Genomic DNA, 22602 nt, shown 5'->3' with positions numbered 1-22602 from the left:
ACATCGTGAGTCAGGGCTGACCTTACTGATGGGTCGCTCTCCAGAAGTTCGGTAAGCCGCTGTACTTGCTCTGGTTGGATGGATCGTCCTAGGAGTGCTTCTATGTTGGTAGAGATGAGGAATGCCGAGACCACACCTAGTAAGGTGCCTACACCCAAGGAACCCAGGCTGTCATACAATGGATTGCCTACAAGAATCCCAGAAGAAACCAAAATAGTTCCCATTACTTCAGTGAGCCTTAGAGAGCAAACAACAAAGACATTTGAAATTCATTCCTGGTTCCTTTAGTTACTTCTGTTAATGACTGCTAATACTTTTCCTATTCTACAAAACAAAGTTAGCTGGGGCATGATGGTGTTTGAGGTCTTTAACCCCAGCACTGAGGGGAAGAGCTAGGTAGAGCTCTGCGAGCCTGAGGCAGCTGAGCCTCCATTGGGAGCTCTAGGCTAGCCAGGGCTACACAGTGAAATACTGCCTCAAGAAGGTTTCTTAGAACACCAAACCGAGCCACTTTAGTGTCTGTGTGTGCTCATGCATGCACACCGCAGTGTCTGTATGGAGCTCAGGAGACTATCGAGGGGACCTGGTTCTTTATTCTACTACACAGGTCCTAGGGAATGAACTCAGGTCATCAGCCTTGGCCTAAGTGTCCTAAGCTGCTGAGATATCTCAATAGCCCTATTGCCTTTTAAAACACAAACTGCAGCATAGCCTTTGATCCCGTACTTGGGAGGCGAGGCAGACCTGTGTCTTCTGAGTTCTAGGTCACCCTGGTCCTGAGAGCCAGGAACCCCTTCTCCAGAGAAAGAGAACTGCTCATTAACAATTATGATGAATAGGAGGGTAAAGGTCAGCCAGGTCATCAACTGAGACTTTCTGAACACTCCTTCAGGTCACAGTCAACAGTGGAGAATGCTGCCGCAGCTCACCTAGATTCTAACTAAGACCGTTGGAGACTCTGACACCACAAGCTGAATGAACTCAAATGGCTCTCATTTTAAAAAACAAAATGAACTTTCTGTTCCAATTTACCTTTTGGTTCTCAACAGACTTACTCAGCTACCAAAATGAGCAGGAAAGGACCTGAAGAAAATTAATGCCTATGAACTTATGAATACCTGGTGCCAGGAGCAGGAAGACAGGTGACTAAGAACTCCAATCCGTACATATTTATTAAAGTCTCCACACTAGATTAATGACCTGTGACATTAGCTAGTAAACAGCAGCCATACTGTCATAGGCAAGGGGCTTAGAGTTCAGAGGGACCACAGCTCTGACTCACCACTACCATGGCTTACAACACTTCTCATCTGGACATATGAACACTAACTCAGAAAAATCTGCATACTTTTACTGACCAAATATCTTACCACTAAACTTTAAAGTTAGATTAGGAAATTAATCTTCATACCCATCCAGTACAGCATTCCTTAGTCACCCGCCCAGCCTGCCTGCGGACCCCCTCCTTCCTGACGAACAGCGCCTTCCCTTTGCTTTCTAGTCACGCGTTCTACCACCTTCTCTTCCCCCTTCCTTCTTAATAGCTCTTCCTCTCAGGTAATGTTTTTTTCTATTTTCAACATCACACACACACACACACACACACACACACACACACCCCTAGATTCTGTGGATGAAAGAAAATAGGTAGTATTTGCCTGAATCAGGCTAAACATGATGATATCCAGTTCCATACAAATAAATAAAAAATTAGTATGGAATTAATGTATAATAATCTTAAATTATTCAGTGATATGACCAACTTCCCATATATCAGAGAATTAGGTAGTAGAAGAAAGCCATGTGTAGTTGCAGATCTGTTTACCTGTTATGGAGGTAAGGCCCATGCAGGTAGCTGCTATCATCACTCCTAGGACAGCCGCAGTGTCCTCCAATAGAATAACATTTGTACTCGGATCACGACTCTCCATGACTTAATCATTGGGGCAACAGATAAGAAAGAAAACTTCAGAAAACGTAATTTGACCCAATAGAAGTCATTTCAATAAGTACCCATCAGCACAAGAATGTATGAAAGACCATAGTTTTAAAACCCTATTTTTTAATCTTAAGTGCTAATAACTTATACAATCTTTCCAAATTATATAGGCATATGCAGAAATGTAACAGCTCACCTAAGTCCAGAGAGAAAACATTCCTGTGCTCAAAATTCTCTTTCTAACAGTGCTGATCTGTCTTATGAGAAGACAGTGAGGTGTGCTTTGTCCCTTCTGTTAGCAACAAAGCAACAGCACTACATATTTTAAGCAGATAAAAAGAAGTAAGTATCTGGTTCTGAACTACATACCATACTTATAAAATGTTGTCCCATTGGCCTGAGCGCTCCTGCGAAGTTCATTTATGGCAACAAGAAGTGTTGCTGAAAGAAAAGCATCCTATCAGCAAGGAAGAAATCTCATGTCTCCAAACTTTAAAGATAAATAAGCATTAGCAGCATCATAGTTAGTGACAAGGAAGGCTCGGATTACCAGTCACCACCACTTCAAATGAACTGTTATAACAAAATGGATCTCCTATTTCAACATTATACTGGACACCCATAATTACTACAGCAATAGCCTTTGTCACCTGAGAGGCCACTGCTGAGCAGACGCCCACTAGGCACAGTCACTTGATCCTCCCAACCCCTGGAGGTCTATCAATTAAGGAAAATCACATAAATATGTATAATTACAACCTGCCAATAAGAAATTATATTTAGTTTTTAAAGTGGATGAGGAACTGACTTAGGGGGTTCAGATCTCAGCCCATTCTACGAACACCTATAAGCCCAGCTCTGAGGAATCTTGCGTCTTTTTCTGCCTCTGCATGCGTGCTCACGGGTGCAGGACCCACTGATAAACATGCACACGCTCACTCACAGACATCTACGTAGGTAGGTGTACAGTACATAAGTAAACAGATGTCTTTCGAAGACAGATGGGAATACCAAGTATAGTAAATGATAATCTTTTAAGGATAAAGAACATTAAATTAGGCAGTTTATGTTGATATTAGAAAATATGTTACAAAATTGTTGAAGATGTATTTTAGATTTTTTTTCTTTTTTTGTCTTTTCAAGACAGGGTTTCTCATTGTAGCCTTGGCTGTAGAAATTATTATACTGATTAATTGTGCTTCTGATTAATACTGCTAAATACCAATTTAAAAAATCAGTGCCATTATGCCTTTATATTTCCAATGGTCTAGGCAATACAGACACAGTCTAACTCCCCTTGCCCTCATCCATTACAGCAACCACAGAACATTACCAGACTTTACTAGAAAAGCAGATGGAGCTTAGGTTCCTAACTCCACAGTACAAATTAAGAGAATGTGGCAAGCAGTAACGAACGTCTTGTTGAATATGTATTGCTAGACTGAAAATCAGTATTTGTGACATACATACCTCCTTCAGACACCAAAGATCCTGCTAAAATACAATATGCCTGGAAGACAAGCATTACAACAAATAACGGACCAAGTATTTCACGAAAGCATGACAGTGCTCATATATAAATTTGCAATATCTAGTAGAACTGAAATAGAAGCTCTAAGTCAAGCTAGACACTAAGGATCTTGTTGGGAAACAGGAGACAATAAAATATGGACCCAAGCCAGGTACAGTCACTCACACCTTAAATCCCAGCACTTGGGAGGCAGAGGCAGGCGGACCTCTGAGTTCAAGACCAGTCTGGTCTACAGAGTGGTTTCCAAGGCAACTAGGGCTACTCTGAAAAAAATTTTTTAATTAAACAAAAATAAAAGGAAAAAAATTTCTAATAAAAAGAAAAGCGCCCCAAGTCAAGGACCCTGAAGCAAAACCTATTAAGCAAGTTTACAGTCCTCTGAGTCCATTAGCTAACGAAGTGCCTCCTTCCATGGGGTCCTACTCATGTACCCAAAGACAAGACAGATGAACACTTCAGCACAACTGCAATTACAGTTACTCTCTAATTCCAAAACTGCTCTGGCCCGTCAAATGATGCTGTTCAATTTAGATATTGCTAGGACAACAAGATGCTGTGCTTATTAAAGGGCTAATAACAAGTTCAGAATAGTAGAGGCAAATCTTGTCCCTTTGATTACACTAAATGTTAAAAAAAATGGTTATGGTTAAAAACAAAGTAGGAGGGCTGGAGAGATGGCTCAGTGGTTAAGAGCACTGACTGCTCTTCCAGAGGTCCTGAGTTCAAATCCCAATGACCACATGGTGGCTCACAACCATCTGTAATGGGATCTGATGCTGTCTTCTGGTGTGTCTGAAGACAGCTGCAGTGTACTCATATAGGATAAATAAATAAATCTCAAAAAGAAAAAAGAAAAAAAAAAAGGGCCAGACATGGTGGTATCTGCCTGTAATCCCAGCACAGGGAGTGCAGGAGAATAAGAAGGCTGGAATTCAAAGGTTCAAGGCCAGTCTGGGTGTCAAAGCAAACCAAACAACAACGAAACAAAATAAGACTAGTTTTTTTTTTTCCCCAGAACTGAGGACCGAACCCAGGGCCTTAAGCGCTCTACCACTGAGCTAAATACCCAACCCCAAAATAAGACTAGTTTAACTGACTTGTTATTACATAAATATGTAATAGAATGTTAAAATAAGACTGCTTATATACTATTCTAGAATTCAAAAGTTCTAAGTTCACTCTCATTCTAGAATGTTCGAACAGCAGAATAAAGTATTTAATCTGTTGGGGCTTTCAGAAGGAGGTAGGGGTCTCTTTGTGACCATCAGACCACACCCTGACTTTACACCTAGCCGTAATAAAGACAAATTGGAGAGTAAGGAGGCCGAAGGTGAATGTTTCTGTGATCAATGTGTTGAGTTGCTGAGATTGCTCAATAGGCTGAATAAGTCCACCCAAGAGTTTGGCGAGTATGGCAAACTGTATCTGACATAATCTGCAGGCAAGGGTACTGAGGGTGGCTGAAAAGAGAAAAAACCACAGTGCCCCACAGAAAGTAAAATCCCTCGCACATAGGTCTTAGCATAGGGACCTGAGCTGGAGTCTTCTGAAATGCCTAAGAAGTATTTCTGCCACATGCCTGAAATTATCCCGTGACACAGAAGCTGAGGGGACAGCATATGACCTGTCTGTGTGGCCCCAAGGAGTCTAACCAAGGCAAACAGCGTGTCCATGAAAGACAGGCAGTGTTCAAGGATCTGCAAAGGCCAGTGAGCACACTGTGAGTGTTTGTCTTTCCCTGCCCAGTTAAACTGTTCCAGCACAGCCGAGATCAGAAGAGCCCTGGTATGACAAAACTAAATGTGACCATCTTCCTTTTCCCATTCCCCAGTGCAGACCTTCCTGATGGAGACCTCAGAGGAAAAACAAAAACAAAAACAAAAAGCAAACAAAAACTCTGTTTCATTTTGCTTTACCATTAAATGTAGTCACTTATGACAAGTGACTGGAAATTGTAATTACTAATATAATACCACTCTTGGCACTCGAAGTGCATGGAATTCTTTTTGTTTTTCAAAAGCATCTCTAGAAAAGTCTGTAAAACTGCCTAAGCTTTTAATTAAAAAGGATGTGCTTAATAAAAAATCCTATGGAGAGCCTCCTGCTTAACATCACCAAATTAAGGGCTAGAGAGAGGGCTCAGCAGTTAGAAGCACGGGCTGCTCTATCAGAGGCCCTGGGTTTGTTCCCAACACCCACGAGGCAGCTCAAAGCTGATGGAATCCCAGTCCCAGGAGAGCCAGCATCCTCTCTGCCTCGGTCTGTGCCAGTCATGCATGTGGTGCAGACACACATGCAGGCAAAACAACCATACACATGAAGTAAGTAAAACTTGTCTAAAATCACCCAATTATGTGGATTCAGAGATCATAAACACTCGTGTGTAAAACAAAACCACAACTAACTAAATTGTGTGACACAGCCAAGAGGCAAATTCTGTCTTCTAATACACTATGGCAAAGGTTTCCACTAAGTCACAGGATTCCAAAGTGAGAGTGGGGGAAAGGAAGATCACCCATAGAAGGGATTCCATTGGTTGAGGATAAAGCAATCCCATGATTCCATGATACCAAGAGAGTCCTGCGCCCATCATGAAAATACCAACACCACTAATCAATGAAGAAATATAGCGCATATTTGAAAAGCCATACCTGAAAGATAAAAAGATCATATAGTTTGCAAAAATGAATACTAACTTTCAAATCCTTTAATAAGTCAATCTAATAACATTTTTAGACAATAAATTGGTATAGTTTTATATATTAAATACTATTTAAGTTCAATTTTTTTTTTTCTTTTTTTCGGAGCTGGGAACCGAACCCAGGGCCTTGCGCTTGCTAGGCAAGCGCTCTACCACTGAGCTAAATCCCCAACCCCTTAAGTTCAAATTTTAATTAAAAAACAATATACAAAATGGGAAAAATACAAGATCTTTGAAAATGTTACCGATAATTTCATTTCTTAATCTTGAACTTGAAACTTACTGCTGGCTCTGAAGAGTTTATCACACAACTGAACCAATAATTCAGTTTTCTGCAAGTTTTCATGGATAATATTGAAAACATCAATTATCTTTCTAACTATCTTTGGTCAAAATGAACCATTACTTTGTATTATTTTAAGTACCAATACAGCACTCCCAGGACACTTGAAAACTATGACATGAGAAGTAGAAATGTTTCCTGAGAAATGCACTCTAACCTCAAACATGACTACACTCTGGTACAGACATTCAAACAGAGATTCTGAATTTGGAATTATTACTGGAATTACCTTTGTGCAAAGATACAGTCTACCTAAAGAGAATTCCAGTTTACTGATGCAACAATGTTCTACAAATCTGACTTAGAAAAAAATTGTTTTTAAAGTTTTCTCCAAAGTAACCTCAACCAAATGCCGATTTGAATTGATGAATAAATTAACTTGTGCGGATCTTACGTCTTTTGAAGGCACTGAGGATTCTGAGTTTTATTCTTTCAGGTTTGTTTTTTTTTGTTGTTTGGCGGTGGGCACTGAAACCAGATGTCTTTGTGTAGCCCTAGCTGCACTGTGTAGACCAGGCTGGCTTGCACTGTGAGTTCCTACTGAGAACCTGTGTTATGTGGACCTGCACTGCCAGGTACGTTAAGTACCGTGTGGCTGCCATATCTAAATTTCCTTTATTATTAGCCAAACTCAGTCACTGTACTAGGTAGTGCTAAAATGGGCTATTGAAAATACTTAAGCAATTTTTGGAACATAAAATTTTAAATTTTTACCCCCTTATTTAAATTTTTGGTACAGAAAATCAGTAAGGAAAACATTTCTTTCAAGATTTAGTAAAACATAGTAGATGTGCAATTAGTTAACATTTGCTCTTTATGAGATAACTTATAACTCTAAAACATTAAATGTGCTGCTATATTATGAAAAGTAGTGCCCCAGGTTCAAGTAAGAAAAGGTATTTGTAAAGCACTAAAATGGACATCTTCACAGAGATAAAGGTGCATCTTTTGCCTTAACTTGATCAGTCTGTATTAATGGAGCTAGTTAACTTGATCAGTCTGTATTAATGGAGCTAGTTAACTTGATCAGTCTGTATTAATGGAGCTAGTTAACTTGATCAGTCTGTATTAATGGAGCTAGTTAAAATAACAGGAAGTAAGGAGCGCAAACGCTGGGGTGGATGCTGACAGTGCAACTAAGCTAAAGATCTGCCTCAGGACACTGACGCGCGCACTGCATATACTCTTAACATAAACCTCACTTCACAAATACCTAACTTGGAAATGTTGTCAAAAGATTTCTCAATGATAATAAAAGCATTAAAGAAAGAGTATGAAATATGCACTGTAAAAGGCTAACATCAAAATTTAGACTATGTAGCCAGCTAAGTTTGAGATGAAATATATTCCTTGAAACAAAGTAAAACGGAACCCTAGGGTAAGTATTTTATTATTACCAAATATGAGACCATCTCTAGGGTGCATTAGAAAACATAAAAGTAATTTCATTTCCATTTTCAAGTTATGCCTTGAACTTACTTTGACCCTTACACTTTACTCGCTACAAAGACAATGGCCAAATCTTGAACAACTTGATGTTACATAATTTCAAATCCCTGAAATTGTTGGTTTTATTTCATGACTTACGGGTGAGAAGGATCTGGTGTTTGAACAGACTTGCTGATGCCCAGTGCTAGCAAACCCTATGGAGAAGAGCAAGCAGTAAGTACTCATTACCAAGATGGAGAACACAGTGAGTAAGTCACTTTGGATGACGGAGAGAACAGCAACCAAGGAATCATAGATGCACATAAATGGCCAAGAAATCCTAGTTTCAGGACTTAGAAAAATACAGATAAACCAAGGGGACTCAAAACTACATTGTTTAAAAGGATAAAACGTGAAAGACAGCTGGGCATGTCCCTAGCACTCACATGAAGAGGTGTAAGGCAGGGGAGACTCAAGTTTGAGTGGATCTTGGGCTGCACAGAGACCCATCTCACAACAAGGACACCATACCAAGACAAACCAAGGCAATAACCACAGGATCTAAAATTCCATCAGCAAGGAAATGCAACATAAATGGTCAACCCCACAAACGGCTTCCAGAGCAGTTTAACATAGCAAGCCCAAAGTTCAGTTTTCCGTATTGACATGGGAAAGTGCTAGATGAACTAACTACTCATGAGGCTTGGAATGACTGGGAGGCATTCGGTCTACAGATCACAATCTTACCCACAGTGAACGCTTTCCCATTCTATTTCCCTGTCCTCAGTGGTCCTGGGGATCAAACCTCCGGCCTTGCAGAGTCCAAGCAAGCATTCACCACTGAGCAATGTCCCAGACCTTTTTTAGATCTTTCTAAAACTCTCCATAATAGTTTACAGCTGCAGTGTAAAAGTTTTGTCTACCTTTTGCCAAATTTATTAATGTTTTGTGATACTATTATTTCTATTATAATATGGAAAATTTAAATGTCATCCTGTGTTTGCTGGTAGTGTAAATTGCTTTGTATCTATTCATTTTGACTGTTAAACCAACGTTACGTTCTCAGAACAAGATTTACTTGGCTATACTATGACCTTTATATATTGCTTGAGCTCACTTGATTCTGTTTTGGAGAATCTCTATGTATGTCCCTGAAGAGTACTGATCGGTATGTACGTGAGCTTATACTGGGCAATTTAACATCCAGCAAACACTCAAGAAGATCCCTATGCAGAGTATGTACTCTTTTTTTACTACATAGCTTTTCCCTCTGAGGAACTCTGCTATTTCTCATTCTGGCCCATTACTCAAAAGGTATTTCTAAGCAAAGACAGAGAGAAATCACATCTCATCTCAGAAGTATGGTCTCTGTTTCTGTTTGAATGTTTGAGAGCAGTTATATTTTTTGTCTAGGTTTTTATTGTTGATGCAGCAAAAGACTAAATTCAATCTCTATGAGTCATTCATGGTTAAAGAAGTTGTAGACATAATATTCTGCAACTTGACCTTTTTACTCAATTTTTCATGGTTATTCCTTCAGTTAAAAGCTATCAAAGTCTTTAAAACCCATACATTTATACTAGCTAGTTTTCTGTCAACTTGATACAAGTTCCTGTGAAGAAGGAACCTCAAGGAGAAAATGCCTCCCTAAGCTGGAGCTGTAGGCAAGTATGAAGAGCCCTTTCTTAATCAGTGACTGATGGGGGAGGGTCCAGCCCATTGTAGGCCATGCCAACCCTGAGCTGGTGGTCTTGGGTTCTATAAAAAAGGATGATTAAGCTAGAAGGAGTAAGCCCATAAAAAGTTCCTCTCCACTGCCTCTGCTTCAGTTCCTGCCCTGTTTGAGTTTCTGCTCTGACTTCCTTCAGTGATGGACTACAAGGTGTGTAAGACAAATCAACCCTTTCTTCCCTTCCCCTTTTTTTTTTTTTTTTTTTTTATTTGAGCTGGGAACCAACCTAGGGCCTTTGCGCTTGCTAGGCAAGCATTCTACCACTGGGCCAAATCCTCAACCCCCAACCCTTTCTTCCCCAACTTGTTTGTCATCACGGCAATAATAAACCTAGTAGGACAATATTTTATAGAACTTAAGATTTATCTCCAATGTTCTAAAAATTAATACTAAAACTATTCATTTTTTTCATAACTATTTATCCTTGTGTCCTTAAGATTTTAAGCTCTTAAAGGCTGTTTTTACATGTCCCTTCCCATTTATTCTCCTTGTACTTAACACCGTGACTGACTGGAATAACACTACACTGAAAGTGGTTATTAAGTATTTACCAATGGCTCAGTGGGTAAAGTGTTTCCCATGCAAGCATGAGCATTGGAGCTGAGATACCCAGCACCTAAATGCTGTGTGGGGGTAATGACAGCTATCCTGTAACCGTGGCCCCTGGGAGGCTGAGACACTCTGGAATAAGCTGGCTGGCTAATCTAGCTAAATTGGTGAATTCTGTGCTCAAGTAAGAGACTTGCCTCAATAGATAAGATGGAAAGCAATTAAGGTAAACACCTATGTCAACCTCTGGCTCCTCACATGTACATACCATGCACACCCACACATACCTCATAGACAAGACCCACAAAAAAGAAGTCAAACCCCAGGTAAAGATTGCCAGCCCTAACAGTAACTGCTTACCTCTCCCTTTACTTTTACAGAGGTTCTAGTCTACTTGACAGTGGATGTATTCTTATGGTTAATTTGTAAAGAAGACTGCTCTGTTTGTTCTTTATTATTCCTTAAACTTTATCTTCAGTGTTCTTTTTGGTTGGGCAGGGCTGGGGACCAAAGCCAGGGCGTCTCACTTACTAATCACCAACTTCACCACTGAGCTAAAATAGCAGGCTTCAATATCCATTCCTCTACCTGTACCTTTCACTGAAAATTCTCTCAAATTTGTTCCAACATAAATCTTCTATAAATAAATATGGAAAGGATAACATAGACTTTAAAATGAGACACAAATATGTAAGTAAAATTTGTATAGTATTTTTTACAAAGGATTAGGTTTTAAGTATTCACAATTTGGTGTAAAGAGACTTTAAAGGCTATTTTAATTTTTTTTAAATCTTCATGGGAAAGAATTCAAATTAGTAGTCTAATTTGAAAGTATGCTAACCAGTCAATAGCACTCTAGCTTTACTCATAGTCAGCCTGCGACCAGGCTGTTCTTCTGTGTGCTGCTGTCCTTCATTACCAAAGATTAGTTTCACAGCCACTTGAGGTGACTTAAATTAGGCGCCTCCTTCCCTTCTTTCTTCTTCCTTTCTTTCTTTCCAGAGTCTTACTATGTAGCTCCAGCTGTCCAGGAACACACTTTGTAAAACAGATCTGTCCGCGAACTCACAGAGATGCCTCTGCCTCTGCCTCTGCCTCTGCCTCTGCCTCTGCCTCTGCCTCCCAAGTGCTGGACTTAAAGGTGTAGGCCACCAAGCCCAGTAAACTTAAATTTTCAATGCTTTAGTTTTTTATATAAAATAGATTTTCAACTAATTACAAATATCTCTCCTAGTTTAAAATTGCATGTGTATTACTTCCCGTCTCATCCAATATAAAGTTATATGTACGTTATTGTTAAACCCTCTTGTTAGAAATAACAGGGGTAGGAATGGGGCTAGCGAGATGGTTCAGCCATTAAGAGAGCACTGGCTACCCTTCCAGAGGACCTGGGTGTGAGTCTCAGCACCTGCATGGAGGCTCTGTAACTCCAGTCTGAGGGGAGCTCATGCCCTCTTGTGACATCAGACACCCATAACATACATGCAGACATAAGATCCACACACACAAAATGAACAAACATTTAAAACAAGAAAAAAAGATAAGGACAAAGTCTGTACAATGTAGACAGTGTTCCGCCGCACTGTGTGTGTGTGTGTGTGTGTGTTTTGAGACAGGGTCTTCCTGTGTAGCCCCAGCTGCCCTGGAACTCACTAAATAATACAGATCAGTCTGGGTTCAAACTCACAGGGATCTACCTGCCTCTTCCTCCTGAGCGCTGGGTGTGTGTAACAGGCCCATATCTTCCTTGTATTTTTAATCCACAGTTGACTGCGAGGATATGGAAGCACAGACGCAGAACCCACATATACAAAGCCATTGTTCTTAAATGCCCAAATTAAAAACTTGCATTTTCTTTAAAGCCAACTGCAGAATATTTTTTTACAGATAACTTTCTGACTAAAGCCTGTAAGAATTAACTTAAAATGAATGAAGTATTTCTTCTTACCTGGTTACAAGTATCAGATAATGAATGTATAGCTTCTGAGAACATACTTGCTGAACCCGTATAAATCCAGGCAAGAAATTTAAAGAAGCAGTTTAAGCCATTACTAGGGAGAAAGAAAACAATTTAGCATTATGTTTGAATTAAAATATTTTCTACCAAAAGTTAACTGATTTTATATTAGATTTTATTAAAAGCAACTTCCTACAGTTCAGGTATAAATATGAAAAGTAGGAATTATAATACCATTAAGTACACAAGTAAGAGGCAATGCTATATGTTGCAGACTTTTAATTTCTGACACTACATATATTACCCAGCAGGTAATCTTAACTACGCTCTGGTTTTTTTTTTTTTAAGGTCTTTATTTTATTTTTATGTATGCGAGTACACTGTTGCTCTCTTCAGACACACCAGAAGAGGGCATCAACTCCCATTACAGATGGTTGTGAGCCACCATGTGGTTGCTGGGATTTGAACTCAGGGCCTCTAGAAGAGCAGTCAGTGCTCTTAACCTCTGAGCCATCTCTCCAGCCCTACACTATGGTTTTAATTATCATCTGCAGACTTATAATTCACAACTTTCTATCTCTACTCTAAGTCTTCCTCTTGAGCTTGAGACCAATATACATTAACAATAATACTTATCGAGGACATATTATGCACTAGATACGATACTAATTAGTTTATATATTACATACATTTCTCATAAGGAAGGCTATAATTATTACCCCTATTCTCCCAGCAAACAGAACTAACCCTGTTGACCATCTACTCAAGGACAGACACTCTTAGAGATACCTTGAACTAAAAACCAAATATCTTTCTCTCTCTTCTTGTCCTACTCCTGTCAGAGTAACATTTCCTCACTGTCCAAGCAGAAACCTGGACACCACTGTTCTAAGTATTCTAATTAGATACTATCATCCTTAGTATTTACTGGACAAGCATTTCTCTAGTCTAATGCTCTAATCCTACAAGGATCACATATATGCTTCTAAACTCTATCATAATTTCATAAAATTTTATCCTAAAAATATGCATTTTAAGAAAGAAAAAACTACTGAATTACAAAATTAATGCTTTTATACAGCCTAAAATGAATAATAAGCTGGAAAAAAAAGGTAAATAAAATAAGAATCAAGAAGCCAGAGGAGAAAAAAGTTAGTTATAAAAACATTAAGTTTCTCCCAAAGTTAAGTAGTAGCTATAACCTGAGTCATGATGGACAATATAACTTTAAAAGCTCAAGTCTGATAAATTCCAACTAGTATTTTCAGGCAAACATATCCACTTCAAAAATACACAAAACCCAATACAAATGTCCAAATGGACCTGGACCCTTCCCAAATCATTTCACTGGACCATGCATGACACAGGTCAACTTCCTTCTAAAATACGTAATAGCTACAGTCAGTTATGTGCAGCTGACCACCAAGCAATACATTTGTATATTCAAGGTAACACAAATTAAAGGGTATATATTCTATTTTAAAAGCCTTGTTTTAGAAAACTCACATGCAAATAGCAACCATCACCACCTTTCCTGGTCCCTTAAGGAACACTGAGAACGCTCTGGAGCGTGGCTGTAAGACAAGAAAGAACAAAGACCAGAAAAGTCTCTCAGAGAAGAAGAGTAGGCAGTGGGTCTGACACAGCACAATATTTACCTTCTCTCAAAACCTCTAATCAAGGAGGCTTATTATTAAACTCTTCATCCAAATGTCTCTTTAAAGGAGGTGTGGGCGGGGTTGGTAGCTCAGTGGTAGAGCGCTTGCCTAGGAAGTGCAAGGCCCTGGGTTCAGTCCCCAGCTCCGGAAAAAAAAAAAAAAAAGAACTGTCACCAAGCCTTTCCCCAGTTAATAGAAGGAAAGTCCCCTGCAAATTGTCCTCTGTCCTCCACAGTAGCACCACGGCATATGCACACATATGCACAAGCAATAAGTAAATATTAAGTTTTAGGCATTACAGCAGACGCCAGGACTCCCAGGGAAAGAAACACAAATGCTCAAAGAAGCACTGTTTCATTCAGAGCGATACTGTGACTGTGGGGCTAAACTTACTCAGGAGATAAAGGTATTTTCAAGGCTCTAAAGGCTCCTCACAAAGTCAGGATCCCAAGGAAGGGGATTAGAAAGTAGAACAAATTAAAGGGGAAATGGATTAAAGGGACGTTGCAGAAGATTACAGAGGGTGCACTACTGCTCTGATGAGAGAATGCGTCTGATAAACCAAGGACACTGTGACTTTAGTTCTTGCTGCTAGAGTTCCCATGAGACAGAGAGTGTAACAGGAAGAGTGCACACAAAGTAACAAACATAAAGATGGCATTGCAATTTCTGCAAACATGACTGTCCCTATGAACAGATGTAAGAGGCAGCCTAAGTCACCGGCCCAAGTTATTCCACACTGTAACAAGTGACAGTTTAGCTTGCAACACAGCAGAAATTCTAGCTCCCGAGACATGAAAAGTCTGCAACCTTCAGACAGCTCTTGAGGGCTGCACTCAGAAAGAGCTCAGGAACAAACCAGAGTCAGCATGGAGAGAGGGGCAGCTTGAGTTAAGACCAACTACAGTGGTCAGCTAACCCAGTTCTGAACTGTGTGAACGGGACTCAAGTCTCAAATGCAGCCCAGACAAAAGATAATTTGCATAGGCAGCCTTTGGTTTGTTTTGAGAAAAAGTCTCTCTCTGTAGCCTTTGCAAGCTCAAATGTGTGGTAATCTTTGTGCTTTAGCCTTCCAAGTGCTGGTGTGCCAAACATTAACTATGGCATTAACTTCTTCTTTTCTTTTGAGAGAGAGAGAGAGAGAGAGAGAGAGAGAGAGAGAGAGAGAGAGAACGAACACAAGAACAAGCACACCCTGGCCAACCTATAAGTCACTATGTAGACCAGGCTAACCTTGAACACAAAGAGATCCCCCTAATTCTTCCTCCTCAATGCCGGAACCATCAACATACCCACCATTAACTTCTTGATGGAAGACCCCTCCTAGCCAAGTTGAAATGGGAAGTCTATTCTGGACATTGATGACTTTGAAATCTTGGGTATGGTTTGTGTCTTTGGTAAGAGCCATTTCAGTGGGATGAAAACTCAATTAGACTGAATTTAAGAGACAAGAGGAAGTGAAATAGGGAAAGAAAACTTTCCGTAGAAAGAATAGTATTTAAGAGCATGTGTGGATAAAAGTCTGGAAAGCTGATGATGAAAACATGAGGTCCTTCCATCAAATTGCAATGGTCTTTGACTTATAGGACTAGGTTTCTAAACCACTGCAAATGACAATATGTAGATTGAAACTGCACTTAAGCCATGTAAGCTAACCAGAGTGTACCTAGCCTGCCTCAAATGTATTCAGGACCCTTATATCCACCTAACGCTGAGTAAAATCATCTAGAACGAAGCCCACTTTAGTGAAATATTGATTATAACTTACTTAACACTACATGAAAATTAGAAACAGAAGAGCCATGCTTATGATTCCACATTATCAAGCTGATAAGTTACAAAGTGAGCCACTTTACCTTAGGAACCACTTGTACACTTGTTTTGTTTTGTCAGTGATGTATGAAGCAGGGTCAGTACTGAGGCAAAAGGTAAGGCTGAAGGGAACTTGGGAATGGGGAAAGGCGTACACTAAGCTAGATTACAGAGGAGAGTGTACTAATGAGTCACACAGCGCCCACTGACTGTGTTCAGGCGCATGATAAGGAACGATCAAACTAGCTATGTAATGTCCTTTTTCCAGGGTGCCCTCCTGAGCAAAAGCAGAGAGCCAGCAGTCTCAATGCTGAGTCAGAAGTAGGAGTAAAGACAAAGGCTATTAAGTGTTTTTATATACATCGTAGGGGTGTGTGTGTGTGTGTGTGTGTGTATGTGTGTGTGTACGCATATGACAGATGTAAGATATGAAAGAAACAGAAAATCCCGCTAAAAACCTAAGCAAACATCCTCATTTATCTATATATGCTTAAGAATCTTAGGAAACTCATGTCACAATGTTAATCTCAAGAAAATTAAAAATGAAGATGGAAGTTCAGATAATTATAATGTGCTCAAGAAAAATCATAGATTATAATCAAAGACTTCCTAGAATTTCTTGGATTATGATCATAGACATTTCACATGTACCAAGTTTGTTAAATACACACAAAATATTAAAAAGATATCCTTACCTTTGTGTTTCCCAAGAAATCACCATATTCTCTTAGTATTCCTTGGTTTCTAAACAGCCCTACAGGAATCAGAAGATGAGTAGTATAGATCATATACACTCTTACTAACCAGTAATTAATTATATTAATACAACTATTCTCTTTAAGATTATATTAAATGGTTAAAAGTGTAGCTCAGTAGGTAAAATGCTTGCTTATCATTTACAAAGTTCACTTCTCAGAACCATGTCAGGTGTAGCACACATCTGTAATCCTAGCATTCAGGGGTAGAAACAGGTGGATTGGGAGTTCTTGGATAGGTCACTGGATAGGTCGTTGACAGGTTCCTGAATAGGTCATTCTTGGCTACACGGCAAATTTGAGGCTAGCCTGTGTTATATGAGACCCTGACCATCCCCCTCCTTTGAAGTAATGTATCCAGGAGGTTTCTTGCCACAGATATTATGGTGATAGCTATGAAGAACAAGATGTCCAAGTGTATGCATACACATGGTACCTTCCCATTTAGATGACGTTGAACTGTGCACATACAAAGTGCTGGAGAGATGGCACTGCAGTTAAGAATGTGAGAAGCAGAGTTTGGATACCAGCACTATCATCCATATTCATTAGCTATCTCACATTGCTTCTAGCTTCAACTCCAAAGGTTGGAGCCCTCTTCAGTACTCAGAGGATACCTGCACCTGTATGCATACACTCATGAAGACATGCACACATTCAAATAAATGAAAGGAATCTATTTAAAAGTGTGTATATAGAGTTTAAAATGTATTAGAAATATTCTGAAAGGATAAAACCAAACTATCAATAACAATTGCTTTAGGAAAGAAAATAAAATCATTCTTTATATTTCTGTTCTTTGGGGGTATTGGGAAATCAAACTACATTCTTTTTTGAGTCATAAATATGTAAAATACTTTTGTATCAATTAAATATATAATTCAAATCATGTAAAATTTTATATTGCCCTAAATCTAAACTCTAAACCACTAAACTCACTTCTCTGAGTCTTAACGTATGTCTGTAGTTGAAGGAGTTTCTTATTCATGTTAGGACTCTGAAATATTTTCTGAATGAAGGAATCAATGAGTAAATGAATGTAGTGGCTGAGTCAGTATTGTCTGTAACAAAGCAGTGCTACCACTATCATGATGGCGATCTTTACATAGATCCGTAACATTACTACTGCTGTCCCACAGAAACTACAAAGTGTTTCCTTCTACTTCCTGCTACCAACCTAGAAAGTTATCAAGAGAAAAACAAATTGATTCTGTTTTTAAAATAATTCCATGGTGAAACCAGCATTTGCTGCAGCAACAGAGTAAAGCGGAAAGTGCTAGCAAGAGAGACTGCCTGCTAGGAGGAGCACTGCTCTTGTATGTTATGTCCCAACAAACCCAGACTTGAATTAACAATACTTACGTTCTCTGTATTCTATCTCTGCTTCTTTACGCAATTTTTTCTCTCTGGCAAGAGCTTCAAGGCTTCCCCAAACTTCCAGAGCTCTATGTATAAATATACATACATGGTCAACACCAAGGACTCTTTACTTTATTATGATTATACTTAAGTATAAATGAATAAATATAAGTATAAATATATAGAAAGCATACAAAAAAGGCACTCAAAGCTAAGCAATTCACATAAACTTATCCACAAATGTTCTGGTAAGGCTATGTGTACTCAACAAGTAGATGACAACTAAGAACAAACAACAAAATCAACAAGGAAAGATTCTGTTTACGATGCTTTTATAACTTCAAATCTAGCATGCACTCTGGTGTGAAGGAATTCTGTTCTTACTTTGCTTCCACATCTGACCTCAAGAACACAGTAAAGGACTCAGTGTCATCGTGGGGACTTCGTCGCCTGATTTTTCGAAGTTGTTCTAAATCACTGGAGATATAAAAGTGTTGAAGTTATTCAGAAAATGCTTATAAGCTTATAGGTTAAGGACAGTAAACAATTACACTGAGTCCCATCTTGAATGAAGGGATCGATTCTAAACATCAGTTTAAAGATAGCACTTTTAATATAAAGTATATACTGGACAGTAAAAAAAAGTATCACTGATAAAGAACATGGTACACAGATTCCATTTCTCTACATACAACCCTGAATGTACAGCGTCTCATCAGAAACTTAGCAGGGTCAGGCCTGATCACTAGCTGGATGGGTGTTACAACTCCCTCATGAGTACTTGTACTATGGACATAACCACAGGCACTTTTAAGATATGTAAAGAACAGGGGTTGGGGATTTAGCTCAGTGGTAGAGCACTTGCCTAGCATTTGCAGAGTACAACTGAAAGAAATACTGTACCTGGACTTAAGGCAGAACTCATTGATTGCTCTTACTCCAGTGATGAAATTATTCTTAGTGTATTTTGATCCATACTCCCTTTTCTTAAGGACTGCTTTGACTAAACCAGGAACATAAAGAAATATGTAAGTACACTGAAAGCCCTCCTGAAGATGAATGCTTGTAGAATTCCATAGACACATTATTTTTTCCTGATACATAAGATGGTATCAAGGAAAAGGAAATGTCTCCCCCAGAATAGAAAACTATGATGGCTCATAAATCTAGTGTTTTTCTCCATCGCTCATCTCTAATTGATGCTGAAATAATAGCCTTACTTTTTGTCTGAATTTCAATTCTCTAAGGAACTTTACTTCCATTACTCTAAAACTAAAAATCTGGGTATGAGCTATCCTGGAACCGAAAGGAAAATCATCTCTCTCCTTAAAAGGATTAGTTCTTTAAAAAAAAAAAAAAAAAAAAAAAAAAAATCCTTCAAAATAGCTAAGTAACTTCTGCTGGCCTATCCCAGTCCAGAACATGATGGTGGTGGTGGTGGTCACTGCTATCCAGTACTGACTTTCTTTCTTAGAGGCTTCACTATGTGAGGTGGGATCCTGCTCCAGCCTCTGACAGGCTGCAATCACAAGCAAGTCACACATGCAGTCCAATGCTGGTGATTCTTCATTACCTAACCATTTATACGCAGAATCTTCAAAGTCATTCTGATGAGTAAGTTTTATTTTTTTTTTTACCATCTTATAGGGAAGTGAGCTAAATGTCAAAGGGGTTTAATTGCCTTAGATCAGACAGCTAGTAAATGTCAGAGCCAAAACTGAGCCTTGTATTGTCTACACCATAGTGCTCTGAATCCCACAGAGCTATGACTTCATGAATTGGCTGCTTTGGAGAAAATAAGAAAAAACCAGCCAACTCCGCCTACATCTACACACACTACAACTGAAGGTATTAACCTCACACTCCTTAATAACACTGCTCTTCTGAAAATAATCAAGCAAACTGATGACTGTGGTTCTTTAGGTTTTTAAAATACTTGTCACAAAATGCAAAATAAACTTCAGCATAAAGTATCATATAAATAGAATAAAAATGTATGCCCAATCTAAAAGCAAGCTATAACTATATGCTTAGAATAATGTTAAAGACTTCTACAGAAATTCTGTATATTTATTCATACCCACATACTAACACATTAATAAAATATATTTACCTCTGACTTGGAGAGGATCTTGCTTAAGTGGAGCTTTGAGTTCTGCACCTATATTTTCTTCTGTAAAGTTTATCAAAACAAGCTTAATATTGAAGAGTTGCTTTCAAATAAAACTATAACTTATCAATTTAATCAAGCATTATTTAACAATTATATTATCCCAAACTATTTTAATTTATCCTATAAAACATAAAAGTACTAAACTTCTTAAAAGCTACTTACCCCTCATTAATACACTACAGGAGAAAAGGCTTGGACTCATTTCAAGAACTAAAGACAAAGCAAAGCCTTTCAGAAGTCTGACAAAAGGACTTGTTCTAAAGGGGAAAACAAACCTGTGAGATGTTACAGCCAATGGTCAAAGTGTAGGTGCATTTAAAACAGAGAAACAAAGGCACCAGGAGTTCTTCCACTGTTTTAGACGCAACAATCAGAGAAAAAAGATGTCTCTTAAGTGGCGTTAGACAACTGTACCTCCAATCACACCCCCCCAAAACACTAATAAAGGTAGAAGGTAAAAAGAAAGGTGCCTACCTCCCACTATAGACAAACAAACAAACAAACAAAAAAAGAAAAAAACAAAACTTACAAATTCAAATGCCAACACATTTAAATGTAGACCCCAGAAACTGTTATAAACGAAAAGGATTTCCTTTCTTTTTCTGAATCAGGGGTCACTACGCAGCCCACAATGGGCTCCATTTTACAGTGCTCTGCTGAAGTTCCTTGAATGATGAAATCACAGCAGCACACCATATGCTCAGAAAGAAAATTTGCAAGCAGGATATAAGCAACTTAAAGGGGAAAAATTCAGTAAATTAAAATTCAGAAAATCCATTCAACAAAAGATCCCATTTTAAAAAAGGGGGGGAGGGGAGAAGTGCGAGAGAGATGGCTCAGCAGTTAAGAGGCCTTGCTGCATCCCACTAAAATCAGGGACTAGACAAGGCTGCCCACTCTCTCCCTACTTATTCAATATAGTTCTTGAAGTTCTAGCCAGAGCAATCAGACAACAAAAGGAGGTCAAGGGGATACAGATCGGAAAAGAAGAAGTCAAAATATCACTATTTGCAGATGATATGATAGTATATTTAAGTGATCCCAAAAGTTCCACCAGAGAACTACTAAAGCTGATAAACAACTTCAGCAAAGTGGCTGGGTATAAAATTAACTCAAATAAATCAGTAGCCTTCCTCTACACAAAAGAGAAACAAGCCGAGAAAGAAATTAGGGAAACGACACCCTTCATAATAGATCCAAATAATATAAAGTACCTCGGTGTGACTTTAACCAAGCAAGTAAAAGATCTGTACAATAAGAACTTCAAGACTCTGAAGAAAGAAATTGAAGAAGACCTCAGAAGATGGAAAGATCTCCCATGCTCATGGATTGGCAGGATTAATATAGTAAAAATGGCCATTCTACCAAAAGTGATCTACAGATTCAATGCAATCACCATCAAAATACCAATCCAATTCTTCAAAGAGTTAGACAGAACAATTTGCAAATTCATCTGGAATAACAAAAAATCCAGGATAGCTAAAACTATCCTCAACAATAAAAGGACTTCAGGGGGAATCACTATCCCTGAACTCAAGCAGTATTACAGAGCAATAGTGATAAAAACTGCATGGTATTGGTACAGAGACAGACAGATAGACCAATGGAACAGAATTGAAGACCCAGAAATGAACCCACACACCTATGGGCACTTGATTTTTGACAAAGGAGCCAAAACCATCCAATGGAAAAAAGATAGCATTTTCAGCAAATGGTGCTGGTTCAACTGGAGGTCAACATGTAGAAGAATGCAGATCGATCCATGCTTATCACCCTGTACAAAGCTTAAGTCCAAGTGGATCAAGGACCTCCACATCAAACCAGATACACTCAAACTAATAGAAGAAAAACTAGGGCAGCATCTCGAACACATGGGCACTGGAAAAAATTTCCTGAACAAAACACCAATGGCTTATGCTCTAAGATCAAGAATTGACAAATGGGATCTCATAAAACTGCAAAGCTTCTGTAAGGCAAAGGACACTGTGGTTAGGACAAAACGGCAACCAACAAAACAGATTGGGAAAAGATCTTTTACCAATCCTACAACAGATAGAGGCCTTATATCCAAAATATACAAAGAACTCAAGAAGTTAGACCAAGAGGGAGACAAATAACCCTATTAAAAATGGGGTTCAGAGCTAAACAAAGAATTCACAGCTGAGGAATGCCGAATGGCTGAGAAACACCCTAAAGAAATGTTCAACATCTTTAGTCATAAGGAAATGCAAATCAAAACGACCCTGAGATTTCACCTCACACCAGTGAGAATGGCTAAGATCAAAAACTCAGGTGACAGCAGATGCTGGCGAGGATCTCGGAGAAAGAGGAACACTCCTCCATTGTTGGTGGGATTGCAGACTGGTACAACCATTCTGGAAATCAGTCTGGAGGTTCCTCAGAAAATTGGACATTGAACTGCCTGAGGATCCAGCTATACCTCTCTTGGGCATATACCCAAAAGATGTCCCAACATATAAAAAAGACACGTGCTTCATTATGTTCATAGCAGCCTTATTTATAATAGCCAGAAGCTGGAAAGAACCCAGATGCCCTTCCACAGAGGAATGGATACAGAAAATGTGGTACATCTACACAATGGAATATTACTCAGCTATCAAAAACAATGACTTTATGAAATTCGTAGGCAAATGGTTGGAACTGG

General features: G+C 38.9%; 1 protein-coding gene across 3 annotated transcripts in view; it reads right to left on the bottom strand.

Annotated features, from left to right (window-relative positions):
* Positions 1–22602, bottom strand: part of Slc30a9 (solute carrier family 30 member 9) — a 52421-nt gene that overhangs the window by 7346 nt on the left and 22473 nt on the right. For 2 of the 3 annotated variants that reach the window (XM_032917161.1, XM_032917163.1), the window contains exons 3-15: positions 19878–19937; positions 18668–18767; positions 18149–18241; positions 17768–17850; positions 16346–16404; positions 13687–13754; positions 12172–12274; positions 8102–8157; positions 5986–6121; positions 3410–3449; positions 2309–2380; positions 1826–1933; positions 22–187 (exon numbers count right to left, since the gene is read on the bottom strand). In XM_032917161.1, coding sequence (XP_032773052.1) covers positions 22–187; positions 1826–1933; positions 2309–2380; positions 3410–3449; positions 5986–6121; positions 8102–8157; positions 12172–12274; positions 13687–13754; positions 16346–16404; positions 17768–17850; positions 18149–18241; positions 18668–18767; positions 19878–19937 — 1144 coding nt within the window. The remainder of the gene's footprint in view (positions 1–21; positions 188–1825; positions 1934–2308; positions 2381–3409; positions 3450–5985; positions 6122–8101; positions 8158–12171; positions 12275–13686; positions 13755–16345; positions 16405–17767; positions 17851–18148; positions 18242–18667; positions 18768–19877; positions 19938–22602) is intronic. The other variant, XM_032917162.1, reaches the window with a different exon arrangement.

This window comes from Rattus rattus, chromosome 11, assembly GCF_011064425.1.
Source record: "Rattus rattus isolate New Zealand chromosome 11, Rrattus_CSIRO_v1, whole genome shotgun sequence".
NCBI lineage: Eukaryota > Metazoa > Chordata > Mammalia > Rodentia > Muridae > Rattus > Rattus rattus.
The sequence above is the reverse complement of the archived record's forward strand: the minus strand, read 5'-3'. Positions and strand labels throughout refer to the sequence as shown.